The sequence below is a fragment of the Panthera leo genome, chromosome D4, assembly GCF_018350215.1.
Source record: "Panthera leo isolate Ple1 chromosome D4, P.leo_Ple1_pat1.1, whole genome shotgun sequence".
NCBI classification, from domain to species: Eukaryota; Metazoa; Chordata; class Mammalia; order Carnivora; family Felidae; genus Panthera; species Panthera leo.
Genome location: NC_056691.1, coordinates 43,496,473 through 43,511,898, shown reverse-complemented (window position 1 = coordinate 43,511,898; position 15,426 = coordinate 43,496,473). Strand labels below are relative to the sequence as shown.

Genomic DNA, 15,426 nt, shown 5'->3' with positions numbered 1-15,426 from the left:
GTAAGTGAGATATCCTTAACTTTAGCTTTTACATTACACGTATGTTTGCTCTTGAATGAGCATTTGTCCCTTTTTTTTTTTTTTTTTTTTTTTTTTAGTAAATCAAAGGAAATGGGAGATTTGATTTGAAACTAGACTGTACATTGGGATTACAAGGTAACAGCTGTCCTGGGAACTATTTCTGAAAGTATGTCAATATTTTGGTGAGTTGGCTACATGTGCTATTATGTTCCAATATACAGATTTGGGTTCACTAATGTCTCTCTTATTGACACTATTGTGTAGTACTGAACTTTGAAGGAACGACTGATGTCCTTCTCACTCAAAAATGAAAACCTAGGGACAGTCTTTCACAGCTGACAATGGGAATATGAAATAGGACCAATGCTCTGCCCTCATCTCCCTGTCTTCAAGGTAGTTAACATTCGGTGACGCTTCAGTGATGTGCCAGGAGATCCTAGATTTCCTCAATGTGAATGAACTGCTAGTTTTCTCATAAAAACCCTATCTTAGGAGATATCCTCTTTTCAAAGGTGAGAAACTGAGGCATGAATGACCTTTGGTGATTATTGATGATTTTGGTTTGGATGGGCCCCAGATTTTCTGGGCTCATGCTGTCAAAGTCCTAGAAACTTCTGAGGCCAAGCAGGGGACTCTGGTATGAGCAGTTTGAATCCCAGGACCTGCCTGTGGTTAAGATTCTGAACTTTTACGCTGTGGTTGGGAGCATCCTTATAGGGATCTTTTTCTCCCTGCTGAGCTCTGTGATTTGGGCTGGAAACTTTTCCGTATGTTCTATTTGAGCCTGTCCCACCATTTGAAACTTCCTGTTTTTTTTTTTTTTTTTTTTTTTTTTTTTTTTTTTTTTTTTTTGCTCTGGCATCTCTGACTTATCCCTGCCCTCCCATCCTCCCCTGGGGTCTCTGTAGGATATTATTTGATTGTTGGTATGTGAGTATTTCTAGTTCAAGTATTGACTATTTCTTTAAGGCAAAACCTAAAACTCCTTAGAAAATAATTGGGATTTCAGGAAGAGCTTTCTAACTAATTTTTACACTGCATAACAGACTGTGATGTGATGGGTGAGTTGTTGGAAAATGGATTGGAATTGGGCTTTCAGGCTGGGGTTCTTAAGTGCCTCCCACAAAGGTCTTTGTGTGGACATCCTGGGGGCTTGAGGACTTGCTGCCCTTCCATTGGAAACAATTGATGAAGAACGCCACAATACACTTTTATTTTTTTCTGCACTTCCCATAGTAGCTTTATTTCTATTAAAATGCTTTAAAAATAGGGAGCTAGGAGCCATAGAATGCCAGAAGAATTAATTTTAGGGGATGAGAAAGTGACAACTCCAGTAAAATGTCCCATTGTCATCTACCAGCCTCCAAGCAGTAGGGAAAGATGGCACCCACGATGGTGGCCATGCATTGTCCGCTCTTTCACAGAGAAGCTGGAGATGGCATAGTGGGTAAGGAAAAGGCTGTGGCTAAAAAGCCAGACTTATAGGAGTTTGATCCCTGTTCCACCAGCTGGTTGACCTTGGGCTTTCTGGGCCTCTGTCTACCCATATACAGATAATCATAGGGCTCATGTGAGGATGAAAATGTAGTAACGATCTGTAAGTGTTAGCTCCTACTAATGGTGTCCATCCAGAATTTCAGCACACAGCTACTTTATACTGTGCACGCCCCTGTTGGCGGGAGCCTGACCTGGAGACTCCTCCTGCAGCCAAATCTGCATCTACCCCCCACCCACAAGGTGCCCATGTATCTGTCTTTCTGAAGGCACTGTGGCTTCCATGTTCCCACTACCCAGGGCCATAAATGAGATGATTGTCAAGGGTAGTCCTAAACCTGAATATGTGCACATCCACAAACATAGCTCCTTTGGGTTCACCTCCAGAGCTGGCCCTGCAGGCATGGGCTCCCAGCTTCCCATGCAGAGCTCAAAACCACCATTCTTCCGTGGCGGCCAAACACATGTAAGTGGCTGGGAACCACCCTCAACCCCTGTACAGAACGAGACCGGAAGGCTGAGCTTAACAGAGACTCGGACGACAAGAGTTAAATAAATAAGCTGTATTATCTGTACAAAAAATATAAATACAGTTTTGTGTTTTAGAGGAGGAAAGTGCCTCCTTCCATATTATTCAGCAGCTCTAATCATCTTGTGTTGCTGCTGAGTCACAATTCACAGAACAAACAGGAAATGTACATTCATCTCATGCAAGGAGCACGCTGCTTCCCACCCCAAACCTAGGTCCTCCGAGCTGGCTCTGAGGCCCCCTCCAACGGCTCCAACCTGACACGAGGCGGAGCTGGAGGACACTGGCTATTTAGAAAATGTAAATATTGGCCACTGGTTCTCAACAGCTATTGAACTACAAATAACCAACCACATTAGTAGCAGTATGGAATTTGTATTCTCCATTCCATGCATAACTATTGTGTCACAAACAAGTCCCCTCTTCTTGCCCTGTCATCCCACGTTAGCTTTACAATGTGTTCTGTACACAGTGAATGGATCCAGAGTTAAACATCAGCCTCTATTAAAAATAGGAACAATAAAATAGTTACCAGAGTTTACAGGAACACAACTGCAGGAAGTTAATAAAAAAGTCCCCCAAATACTTTGTTTTCTGAATGACAATGTACAATTATTAATATTGCACGTTTTTATACAAGAAATCCTAATAAATATTCACAAAAGATATACAGACATAGAAAACATTCTCTTTTATTTTAAATAAACATTACGCTGATTTTTAGTAACATGACTTCTTAGAGCCCATTGTGGTGAGGAAGAAAGAGACCCACCTTAATTGTCCGTAGCTCACCTGGGGAGGACACAGGTTAATACCGTCTTCCCCCCGTCTTTGACTTCCAGGTGGGCTGGAAAACATAGCCCTGGTATTGGTGGTGGCCCGGGGCTGGGTGGCATTTTGCGAGTCTGTATGTGAGGGGGGAGCAGGCTGTCTGAGGGGTGAGTGAGTGTGGCCACGCTGCCCTGGCTATTGAACGGTCTCCACTCAAGGGGGAGGTGGCCAAAACCACTCACCCAAACCCCTTTGCTGAAAGAACAATTTGCCAAATGGTCCCAGGATTTCAGGTTTGCCCCTAGACTTTGCTGCAGCCATGTTACTCTAGCTGACCCGCATTACTGCAAGTGTGTGTGCTGCCTTGCTGACTGGATTACCAAAACTGGGTGGATATTAATTGCTGTAAGGTTCATAGTACTTCAGTGTGTGTAGGGAACAGGTTGAAAAGCCTTTGAGGACCCTCTTGCGAGCTTTAGTTATCCTATGGCTTTGCCACTGCACCCCATCACCCTGCCCCAAGCTGCTGTATAAATAGGAGCACTGCTTTTACAGTGGGCCCGCACAAGCCCACTGTCCCACCCTGAACGGGCCCCGGCCCGTTCTGGAAGCGGCTACTGTGACCCGATGGATACCATCTGGCAAATTGAACCCCACCCCTGGCCCTTAAGTGGGGCAGCAAAGGCCATACAGGCAGAAACCCCAGCCTATTCTTGCTCAGAATGCCCTTGACCCACATCAGCAGTATCGTTCTGGGCTGGGGTTGGGGAGTGGGGGACTCTTGATGTAGAGAGAGATGAGAGGGGCCGCCCGACTGAACAAGTAGATCTTGATGTCTCACTGGCTTTGCTAGGGGGGTACAGGCAGAAGTCCGAGACAGTGTGGGGAGTGGGGAGTCCCCTGCACCTCAGGGAGGGAAGGTCTCCTAGCAGGCAGTGTGCCCTCTGCTAGGGCAGCAGAATCCAGAGGGCCCCTTCCCCGAGCCTCCTCACTCTTCCCCATCTACCTGCACTTCCCACCGAGGACCATGCACAGGTTTCTTTTTGCTTCTGTCTCCTCCCCGCCCCAGCCCCCACGTGGTTTTCTGCATCAAGTGTGCTTCGGGCCTACTTGGATGGTCTCCGCCTTAATGCTCTGTATCTGTGCTTGGAGTTCTTGATGCTCCCCGGCAGAAGAGCTGAGTTCTGGCCTGGGTTCTGCCTTCCCATGGTGTCCTCCCCTCCCTGCCTGCTCTTCCCAAGGCTGAGGCAGAGGAGGACACAAAGCAGAAGCACACTCCCGTGTGGACGGTGTGCTGCCAGGAAAGACACAGCTGGTTGTCTGGAGTCTGTACCAATGCTTTGCAAACGCTCTGTGGCCTACCCTCCCATCTCTCGTCTGCTACTGGCTCTGCCTCCCTGCTGTCCCCAGGAGCCACGCCTGCCTCTTCCTCCGCCTTTTCGGGACCTGGGTTTGGGAAGGCGAGGCATCTGCTCTGCAACCTCCTGTAGACCCCTTTCCTTGTCTTTCCCCCACATTCTGTTCTCCAGTGAACCGAGAGAGAGGACATGCCGAGGTCCTCATGTCTGGGGTGGGGGAGGAGGTTGGACCAGGGTGTGTGGGGCGGGGGTGGGGAGAGGAAAATAAATAAATAAACGAAGAGAGCTTAAGTTCTGTCCAAGGTGGTGGCGGGAGTCCTCTGTGTGGCCAGGGTAGAGTTCTTCCCTGGGCCCTGTCTTCACGCTTTGCCGCAAGTCCCACAGCAGCGAGATTTGAACTGGCTGAGTTGGCAGAGTTTTAGCTGTTTGACCTTCTCGCAGTACCTGGTAGTATCTCTGCACTCCACTGGGAAAGGGGACAAAAGAAAGATGTGAAATGGAGCTAAAGGCTGTGGCCACTGGGTGCTTCCTGGGGTCTGCCTTGGGCACTGGACTCCCATGCTGGAGGGGCCCCTGCTGTCCAGCATCTCTGGGCTGGCCTTGCTCTGGTGGCACTCAGCCACCTGCCTCCCAGCCTGCCAACAGGCTGCCGTTGTTGGCTGGCTGACACGGCCCAACCCTCGGCCTGTTCTACTGCCTTTCTGATGGCATGCTTCCTTCCGGAGGGTGCTGTTCATCTCCCTCTCCTCGGGACCGCCTGACCTTCTAAGGCAAGCTGGTCTTTCCCCGTGGTATTTAAGTGGCTCTCCTCGAGCTGGTTCCCAGAAGGACTCAATGCTGCACCACTCTGATGGGGTGTGCAAGTGAGGCCCTGGTTGATGGCCTCATCCCCTGGAATGTGAGCCTTCTTTCCTCCGTGAAAGTTTCTTAACACTGTCCACCCAAGCCTCTCTACTCCTTCCCCTGACCATGTCTTGCCCGAGCACTGTGGCCTCTAGTTCAGTATTGGCACAAACAAGATGGTCCTTAGCTATTGGTGCTGATTTGGGTTGTGGACTTCTGTGACCAACATAGGAAGTCTGAAATACTTTGAATATTAGTGCTAACTGTGGTGAGCTCTTGACATAAAGATGGGTCAGCACCACACAGAGAACAAAGATCATCCCTCCCCAGTGTATAAGCAGTGGGACAATTTGCCTACAGGACATCTGCCTCAGTGTTGGAAATCTCATGCTCAGAGAGGCCCCGTTTAGGGGAAAAATGCATGGCATCATTTAAAAACTTTGTATTCTTTGTCTCATACTTTGTCTTCTTTCCTGTGGGGAAGGACCTCCAGTTTGTTTTGGGTCCAGAGGAAGAAAAAATATCCAACTGGGATACAAATGCCGGTGTTGGGCAGAGGAGGATCCAGACTTGAGGGAGGAGGGAGTGAAAGAGTAGATCTCAAGGGCATGGGCTCCTGCACAGTTCCAGAGGGTGCCCGTGGGTTGGGAAGGAGGGAGGGCAGCCGGTCGTTGTTCTGTGAGAAGCAGAGCCATGATGGGCGCAAGGCCAGCTGGGCAGGAGGCACTCTGTGTGCTCTTCTAGTGCAAACGGTGCTTTCTGTCTAGTAGCCCGGCCCCCAGGAGGCACTGGTTGTCGTCCCCTGGGTACCAGCCAAACTACTGCGGGTGAGCTGGAGGCTGACTTCGTTTAGCATTTGGCCAATAGTACCTGGCTTTGCCCGGGGCCAAGATCGAGCCCTTGGGGGCACACTCAGCCATCTTTCGTGGCCTGGACATGCGTATACACATTTTTGCTCGCTTGCATGCACCCCTGTGAACATACCCAACTCTGGCCCCAGCTCACAATCCTTGGGAAACCTGGTCCAATGCCCTACGCTCAGGTTCAGTCCTGGGGACTGCCCTCTGCCCCCGATGCCCTGTGGGGAATTGGCAGAAGACTCTTTGGGGTTGGAACATACTGTTTTCACATGGGGTGATGTTGCAGCGCTGCCAGTTGGCGGGCCGGGGGCCCCAGGAGCACAGGTGTTCAGGCACTGCCTTGTTGGTGCGGGCATGCACACACTCCACACGCCGGGATTGGAAGCCATAGTTGCCGCAGGTCGCCGTGCACAGGGTCCACAGGCTGACCCTCCAGTGTACGCTGCAGGCTTCTGACCAGCAGTTCTGGGTGCTCACGGGCCTGCAGGATGAGGGTGGCGGGGTTAGGGTCTGCCTCTGTGGGCACGGGAGTGGGGAACAGATGTGAAGACATTGTCGCAAACCTAAGAATGTTGGGCAACTGCTCAAGCACTTCTGTTGCCACCAGACCTGGATTCTGGTCTCTGCTCCGTCAGTGAGGGGTTGTAAGATCTCGGAAGGACAATTGCTCTGATTGGCCCTCTGCGTCCTCATGGGTACACAGTCTGTATCACTGTATGACCCAGGAATAAACTCTGTCCGGGATGGGGGCTGGCAGAGGCAGAGCCTGGGGCTGGGGCCTTGGGCGGGGATGGTGAGCCCTCACCCCAAGGGGACAGCCACAGGAATGCATGACAGGGCATGGGGACTGGATGGGAATGACAGGTTGAGACTCAGGGATAAGAGCCCTCATTCGGCATCAGTTTTATAGGAAGGCCAACAAGAGTGAGGGGCTGCTGGAGCCCTTGAGATCTGGAGGTCACTTCGTAGCCCTAACTTCCTGCTCACCCTAGGGCTAGTGCAGATCTCATGCGATATCAGGCCACCCTCAAAGGAATAGCACCTTCTGCACTCTTTGTCTGCAAAAGAGGAGAGCCCACCCACCCTGGCACATTCAGCACATCTATCTCTAGGGAGAACAATGGCCTGGGGAGAATGGAGGGGGAAAGGGGATGTTAGAGGAGAAACACTCACTTAACGCTGTCTTTCCATGCTGTTGACCCAGGGGCTGGGGAAAGGAGGTCCACGGCTTTCTCTTACCTTGGAAGGGCGCTGCACTGCTCTGATGGTAAGGTGATGCCATCCCGTGTCTGGCAGAACACTTGTCTGTGTTGCACGGCTAGGTGAGGCCCGATGCAAGGCCCATTGCACTGGGAAGCAGATAAAGGAGGCATTATAATGTTAGCCAAGTCAAGGGAGAGGCTGCGATGCTCAGGCTGCATGGAACACAGAACCCTTCTGCAGCATTTTGTTTGGGGCCTTCAGATCATTCATCTTGCTCCTCTTTGTATATCAACTAAAAAACATTGGCATATTTTCTTCTTTGTGCCATAGTGGAATAGTTAGCTTTCTTGTGGTCTATGAGCCTTCTGTTAGCAAATGGCTAATGGTAGTGTAGAGCCAGTCGGAGAATGTCAGCTCCCTCCCAGATTAACCATATAAAAAGGTTTCTTGGCATAATATACTAAGAGTGTGGTGTGGTAAGCTTTAGAGCAGAAGACTTTTAAGCACCCCTTCAGTCCAAAGGGTAACTTGGTTTGTTTTCTTGCTAAATTCATCCAAGTTAACTAGTCCATCATTTCTTTCCTTTCTTTGGCTTCATTTTTTCCAGGTCAAACCCAGCGCAGATGAACAGGAGTAGACTTAGGTATGCACACTCTCTGCGCATTCTCCTGCTATGTGCTCAGAGAGATTGTTAAACTTTTCCCAGAGTTGATGGAGCCAGACTATCACAGTAAATACCCCATACCAGAGCAGCAGATCCTTAGCCAAAATTTTCTATTTGAGTAAAGTAAGGCGATAGACATCTCGTGGAGGTCACTTTTGAAAGAAATCTCTTGGGGATCTTTAGACTTCAAGTGTCCACCGGGGAGCTGTTAACCTTCAAAATTATAAGTAAAAATCTTTAAAAAAAAATCTTATTTTTTCTCTTTGGACCCCTTCACCCATTTCTCTTACCTTTTATTTTCCTGCCTCTGGCAACTCCTACCAATCTATTCTGTGTGTGTGTGTCTGTGTGTGTGTGTGCATGTGCACATTTGTATTAGATTCCACATACAGGAGAGATTACGGGGTATTTGTTTTCTTTCATTTAGCGTAATGTTCTCAAGGTCCATTCATGTTGTCACAAATGGCAAGATTTCCTTCTAATGGCTGAATAATATTCCATTATACATATATAGCACATATATATGTATGTGTATAATATGTATGTATAATGTATATAATATGTATATGTGTATACATGTATATATATGTATAATACTTATATACATTATATATATTATGTACATATTGTATACATATATTACATATCTATATCTATATATCACAATTTCTTTATCCATTCACCATTGATGGCCCCTTAGATTGCTTGAATATCTTATTTATAAATAATGGAATAAATATGGGGTTACATATGTCTTTTTGAGTATTTTCATTTTCTTTGGATAAATTCTACCCAGAAGTGGAATTGCTGGTTCACATGGTGGTTCTGTTTTCAGTTTTTTGAGGAATATCCCTACTGTTTTCCATAGTGGCTGCACCAATTCATATTTCCACCAACAGTGCACAAGGGTTATCTTTTCTCCATATCCTTGCCAACAATTGTTATCTTTTTGATAATAGTCATATTGACAGGTGTGGGGTAATATCTTGTGGTGGTCTGACTGGCATTTTCCTGATAACTGGTGATTATATACTAAGATACCAAGCATGTACCTGCTTGCCATCTATGTCTTCTTGGGGAAAATGTCTATTCAAATCTTCTGCCCATTTTAAAAATTGGATTTTTTTTTGTTTTTGTTTTTTTTTGCTATTGAGTTTCATGAGTTCTTTATATATTTTGGACAGTGGCCCCTTATTAGATGTATGATTAGCAAATGTTTTTTCCCATCCCATAGCTTGCCTTTTCATTCTGTTGATGGTTTCCTTCGTTGTGCAGATGCTTTTTAGTATGATGTAGTTCTAATTATTTTTGCTTTTGTAGTCTTTGCTTTTGGTGTCAGGTATTGCCAGTATTTTTTTTTTTTTTTTTTTTTTTTTTGGTTTTAAATCTATGTCAAAGGACCTTGCTGCCTATGTTTTATGACGAGAGTTTTATGGTTTCAGGTCTTATGTTCAAGTCTTTAGTCCATTTTTTTTTTTTTTTTTGAGACAGAGCACATGGGTGAACACAAGTGGGGCAGGGGCAGAGAGAGAGAAAATCTTTAGCAGGCTTAATGCCCAGCACAGAGATTCTGACACGGGGCTCAATTTCAAGACCCTGAGATTGTGACCTGAGCTGAAATCGAGAGTCAGATGCTTAACCCATGGAGCCACCCAGGTGCCCCTAGACCATTTTGAATTAATTTTTGCGTAAGGTGTAAGACAGTGGTTAATTTTCATTCTTTTGTATGTGACTGTCCAGTCCCTCATTTATTAAAGGGACTGTCCTTTCCTCATGGTATATTCTTGGCTCCCTTGTAGTAAATTAGTTGACCATGCATACATGAGTTTAATTCTGGATCTCTATTTTGTTCTATTGATCGATGTCTGTTTTTATGCCAATACCGTATGGTTTTGATTACTATAGCTTTTTAATATAGTTTGAAATTAGGGAGCATGAGGTCTCCAGCTTTGTTCTTTCTCAAGATTTCTTGGCTATATATTTTTTGTTTCATACAAATTTTAGGATTGTTCAATTTTTGTGAAAAATGACATTGGAATTTTGATTGGGATTGTATTTAATCTGTATATTGCTTTGGGCAATATGGATGTTTTATCAATATTGATTCTTCCAATCCATGAGCACAGGCTGTATTTCCATTTGTGTCTTCAATTTCCTTCATAAATGTCTCCTAGTTTTCAATATATAATTCTTGCATCACCTCCTTGGTTAAATTTAGTCCTAGGTATATTTTTCATTTTGATGCAATTGTATGTGGGATTGTTTTCTTCATTTCTCTTTCTGATAGTTTGGTGCTAGTTTTTGCATATTGATTTTGTATCCTGCAACTTACTGAACTTGTTTATTGTAACAGTTTCTTTTTATAGAGTCTTTAGGGCTTTCTATTCATAATAATAGCATGTCATCTGCAAAACATGACAGTTTTATTTCCTTTTAATTTGGACACTTTTATTATCTACTTGTTCTAGCTAGGACTTCTGACACTATGTTAAATAAAGATGGGGAGAGTGGGAATCCTTCTCCTGTTTCTGATCTTAGAAGAAAGGCTTTCAGCTTTTTACCATTGAGTATGATGTTAGCTGTGGACTTGTCATCTATGGCCTTTACTATGCTGAGGTACATTCCCTCTATACCCACTTTTAAGAGTTTTTATCATGATTGGATACTGAATTTTGTCAGATGCTTTTTCTACATCTATTGAGGTATGATTTTTATCCTTCATTTTGTTAATGTGGTGTATCACACTGATCATTTTGTGGATGTTGAATCATCTTTGCAGCCCTTGGGTAAATTCCATTTGCTCATGGTGTATGATTCTTTTTTTTTTTATTTTTTTATTTTTTTATTTTTTAATTTTTTTTAAAGTTTTATTTTTTAATTTACGTCCAAGTTAGTTAGCATATAGTGCAACAATGATTTCAGGAATAGATTCCTTAATGCCCCTTACCCATTTATTTATTATTATTTTTTTTTTTAGCTTTTAAGTGAAGAAGTATTCTTTTTTTTTTATTTTTTTATTTTTTAATATATGAAATTTACTGTCAAATTGGTTTCCATACAACACCCAGTGCTCATCCCAAAAGGTGCCCTCCTCATTACCCATCACCCACCCTGCCCTCCCTCCCACCCTGCCCTCCCTCCCCCCCCCATCAACCCTCAGTTTGTTCTCAGTTTTTAACAGTCTCTAATGCTTTGGCTCTCTCCCACTCTAACCTCTTTTTTTTTTTTTTTTCCTTCCCCTCCCCCATGGGTTTCTGTTATGTTTCTCAGGATCCACATAAGAGTGAAACCATATGGTATCTGTCTTTCTCTGTATGGCTTATTTCACTTAGCATCACACTCTCCAGTTCCATCCATGTTGCTACAAAAGGCCATATTTCATTTTTTCTCATTGCCACGTAGTATTCCATTGTGTATATAAACCACAATTTCTTTATCCATTCATCAGTTGATGGACATTTAGGCTCTTTCCATAATTTGGCTATTGTTGAGAGTGCCGCTATAAACATTGGGGTACAGGTGCCCCTATGCATCAGTACTCCTGTATCCCTTGGATAAATTCCTAGCAGTGCTATTGCTGGGTCATAGGGTAGGTCTATTTTTAATTTTCTGAGGAACCTCCACACTGCTTTCCAGAGCGGCTGCACCAATTTGCATTCCCACCAACAGTGCAAGAGGGTTCCTGTTTCTCCACATCCTCTCCAGCATCTATAGTCTCCTGATTTCTTCATTTTGGCCACTCTGACTGGCGTGAGGTGGTATCTGAGTGTGGTTTTGATTTGTATTTCCCTGATAAGGAGCGACGTTGAACATCTTTTCATGTGCCTGTTGGCCATCCGGATGTCTTCTTTAGAGAAGTGTCATTCATGTTTTCTGCCCATTTCTTCACTGGGTTATTTGTTTTTCGGGTGTGGAGTTTGATGAGCTCTTTATAGATTTTGGATACTAGCCCTTTGTCCGATGTGTCATTTGCAAATATCTTTTCCCATTCCGTTGGTTGCCTTTTAGTTTTGTTGGTTGTTTCCTTTGCTGTGCAGAAGCTTTTTATCTTCATAAGGTCCCAGTAATTCACTTTTGCTTTTAATTCCCTTGCCTTTGGGGATGTGCCGAGTAAGAGATTGCTACGGCTGAGGTCAGAGAGGTCTTTTCCTGCTTTCTCCTCTAAGGTTTTGATGGTTTCCTGTCTCACATTCAGGTCCTTTATCCATTTTGAGTTTATTTTTGTGAATGGTGTGAGAAAGTGGTCTAGTTTCAACCTTCTGCATGTTGCTGTCCAGTTCTCCCAGCACCATTTGTTAAAGAGACTGTCTTTTTTCCATTGGATGTTCTTTCCTGCTTTGTCAAAGATGAGTTGGCCAGGTGTATGATTCTTTTAATATATTATTGAATCTGGCTAGTGAAAATCTTGTTGAGAGTTTTTGCATCTATGTGCAGCAGGGATATTGGCCTGTAATTACCGTGTGCTTAGCTTATTTCAGTTAACGTTTTCAAGGTTCATTTATATTGTAGCATGTATAGAATTTCATTCCTTTGGAAGGCTGAATAATATTCCATTGCAAGTACTCACTACATTTTGTTTATCCATCCATCCATCAATGGACATGTCAGTTGTGTGCACCTTTTGACCACTGTGATGCTACTATGAACATTAGTCCACAAGTGGAATTATTGGATCATATGGTAATTCTATGTCCAATACTTTGAGAAACTGCCATACTGTTTTCCATAGTAGCTGTGCCATTTTACATTCCCATCAACAGTGCACAAGGGTTCCAATTTCTCCACCAACATGTGTTAATTTTATTTAAAATAATAATCGCTATCCTAGTGGATGTGACATGGTATCTCATTGTGGTTTTAATTTGCATTTCCCTAATTGTTAGTGATGTCAAACATCTTTTCCTGTGTGTACTGTCCATTTGTATATCTTTGGAGAAATGTCTAGTCTAGGCTTTCTGTTGTGTTGTTGAGTTGTAGTTCTCTGTATTTTGGATATTAATCCTTTATCAGATATATGATTTGCAAATAATTTCTTCCAATCTGGGGGTTGCCTTTTCACTGTTGGTAGTGTCCTTTGATGAAGAAAAGCTTTTATGTAATTTTTCATTTAACTGTGCTTTTAGTGTCCTAGTGAAAAAATGATTGCCAATCCAATATTATGAAGCTTCTTCCCTATATTTTCTTCTAAGAGCTTATTTCAGTCATTTTCAGTTAATTTTTGTATATGGTTAAAATAAGGATCCAGCTTCATTCTCTGCATATGGTTATCCAGCTACCCAGCACCATTTATTGAAAAGACTGTTCTTTCCTCATTGAATGATCTTGGCACACTTAATCTGATTATATATACAAAAGTTTATTTCTGGGTTCTCTATCCTATTGCATTGGTCTATGTGCGAGAACTACCATTGTTTTGATTACTGTAGCTTTGTAGTAAGTTTTGATACCAGGAAGTGTAAAGTCTCCAACTTTGTTCTTTAAGATTTTTTTTAGCTATTCAAGAGCTTTTGACATTCCATTTGAATTTTAGAATGGATTTTCTTATTTCTGCAAAGAAGCCATCGGGATTTTGAATCTCTAGATCAATTTGAGCAGTACTGACATCTTAAGTTTTCTGTCTTCTTTAATTTCTTTTAGTAATGTTTTGTAGTTTTCAGTGTACATGTTTTTCACCTCCTTGGTTAAATTTGTAAGTGTTTTTGTAAGTGGAATAACTTTCTTAATTTCCTTTTCAGATTGTTCATAATTCATTTATAGATATGAACTGATTTCTATTGATTTTATATCTTGCAACATATTCTCTAAGAGACATATTCTGGTGTTATTGGGATTTTTAGGATTTTTACATATGAGATCATGTCATATGAGCCAGAGGTTATTTGACTTCTTCCTTTCCAACTTGGGTGGCTTTTCTTTCTTTTCCTTGCCTAGTTGCTCTGAACTTCCAATACTATGTTGAATGGGAGTGGTGAGCATTGCATTCTCATCTTGTTCCTCACTTTAGGAGAATAGTTATAACTGTGGTGTTTTTTTTTTTTTAGCTGTGGACTTTTCATATATGGTCTTTTTTTATTTTGAGTTAGTTTCTATTACTAGTTTGTTGAGTTTTTATCACAAAAGGATTTTGAGTTTCTTCAAATGCTTTTTCTTCAACAATTGAGATGTGTTTTTTCCTTTAATTCGGTGAATGTGATATATTATAGTGGTTAATTATCATATGTTGAACATTCCTTACATTACAAGAATAAGTCCTACCTGAAGGCATGTAATTCTTTTAATAGGCTGCTAAATTTCATTTGCTAGTATTTTGTTGAGGATTCTGCAGTAATGGAGGGAATGAGGTGTGGAGGAAGCCAGAAGACATACCAAAAACAGTGGCAAAAGTTAGTCCTTCCTTCTCAGGGATTACCTTATTTTTATTTTTTAAATTTTATTTTAGAGAGTGCAAGCAGGGAAGGGGCAGAGAGAGAAAAATCCCAAGCAGTCTGCGTGCTGTCAGCAAGGAGTCCAATGCAAGGCTTGACCTCACAAACTGAGATCATGATCTGAGCCAAAATCAAGAGTCAGTTGCTCAACTTACTGAGCTACTTGCCCTATCAGAGCTTATTTAAATGGAAAAAAGCTCCCCAGTCAAAAGTCACAGATATTTGCCTGATAGGTTTAAAAAATAATCAAATTCTAAGCTATCTACAAGAGACTTTGAATGTAAAAGATGGATGGAAAAAGATATTTCATGCAAAATGAGTAACCAAAAGAGCACTGTGATGGATATCCTAATATCAGACAAAACACATTTTAGGTCAAAACTGTTGCAAGAGACAAAGAAGGAAATTATATATCGATTAAAGGCCAAGAAGTTCTAACAACAATTAACATATATGCATAACCATCAAACCTCCAAAATGCACGAATCAAACTGAAGAGATAGATAGTTCTACAATAATGATTGGACACTTGAAATACCCCACTTTCAATAATGGATAGGACAAGTAAACAACAGATAAAAAAATTTAACAAGACTGTAGTCCAGTTGTCCTTAAGAGACCTATATGGGACACTCTACCCAACCATAGTCGAATACACATTTTTTTTCCATGTTAGGCCACAAAAGAAGTCTTAATATATTTAAAAAAAAGTATCTTTTCACAGCAGTGAATTTCTGCATTAATAATTAAAAGGGAGGGGTGCCTTGGTGGCTCAGTTGGTTAAGCATCTGACTTTGGCTCAGGTAAGGATCTCACGTGTGGTGGGTTTGAGCTGCATATTGGGCTCTGTGCTGAAAGCTCAGAGCCTGCTTCAAGTTCTCTGTCTTCCTCTCTCTCTCTCTCTGCCTCTCCCCCACTTTCACTCTGTCTCTCAAAAATAAACAAACGTTAAAAATTAAAAAAAAAAAATAAACGGGATATTGGTCTTTAGTTTTCTTGTCTTCCCCTGGCTTTGGTATCAGGGCAATCCTGGCCTCATATTATGAGTTATGGAGTGTTAGTGTTCCCTCCCTTTCAATTTTTAGGAAGAATAAATGTAGGTAGAATTTACCAGTGAGGGCATCTGGTCCAGGGCTCTTCTTTGGTGTGAGGTTTTTGATTACTGATTGAATCTCTTTATTAGTTATAGGTATATGCAAATTTTTATTTCTTCATGATTTGGTCTTGGTGGGTTGTGTGTTTCTAGGAAATTCTTACA

General features: G+C 42.8%; 1 protein-coding gene across 2 annotated transcripts in view; it reads right to left on the bottom strand.

Moving 5' to 3' along the window:
- Positions 1-2,063: 2,063 nt before the first annotated feature.
- ADAMTSL1 (ADAMTS like 1) overlaps positions 2,064-15,426 on the bottom strand; it is a 378,657-nt gene continuing 365,294 nt past the window's right edge. For both annotated transcript variants that reach the window (XM_042913347.1, XM_042913348.1), the window contains 3 exons: positions 7,116-7,225; positions 6,137-6,357; positions 2,064-4,639 (listed from right to left, as the gene is read on the bottom strand). In XM_042913347.1, the coding sequence (XP_042769281.1) occupies positions 4,533-4,639; positions 6,137-6,357; positions 7,116-7,225 (438 nt within the window). In that variant the 3' untranslated portion in view covers positions 2,064-4,532. The remainder of the gene's footprint in view (positions 4,640-6,136; positions 6,358-7,115; positions 7,226-15,426) is intronic.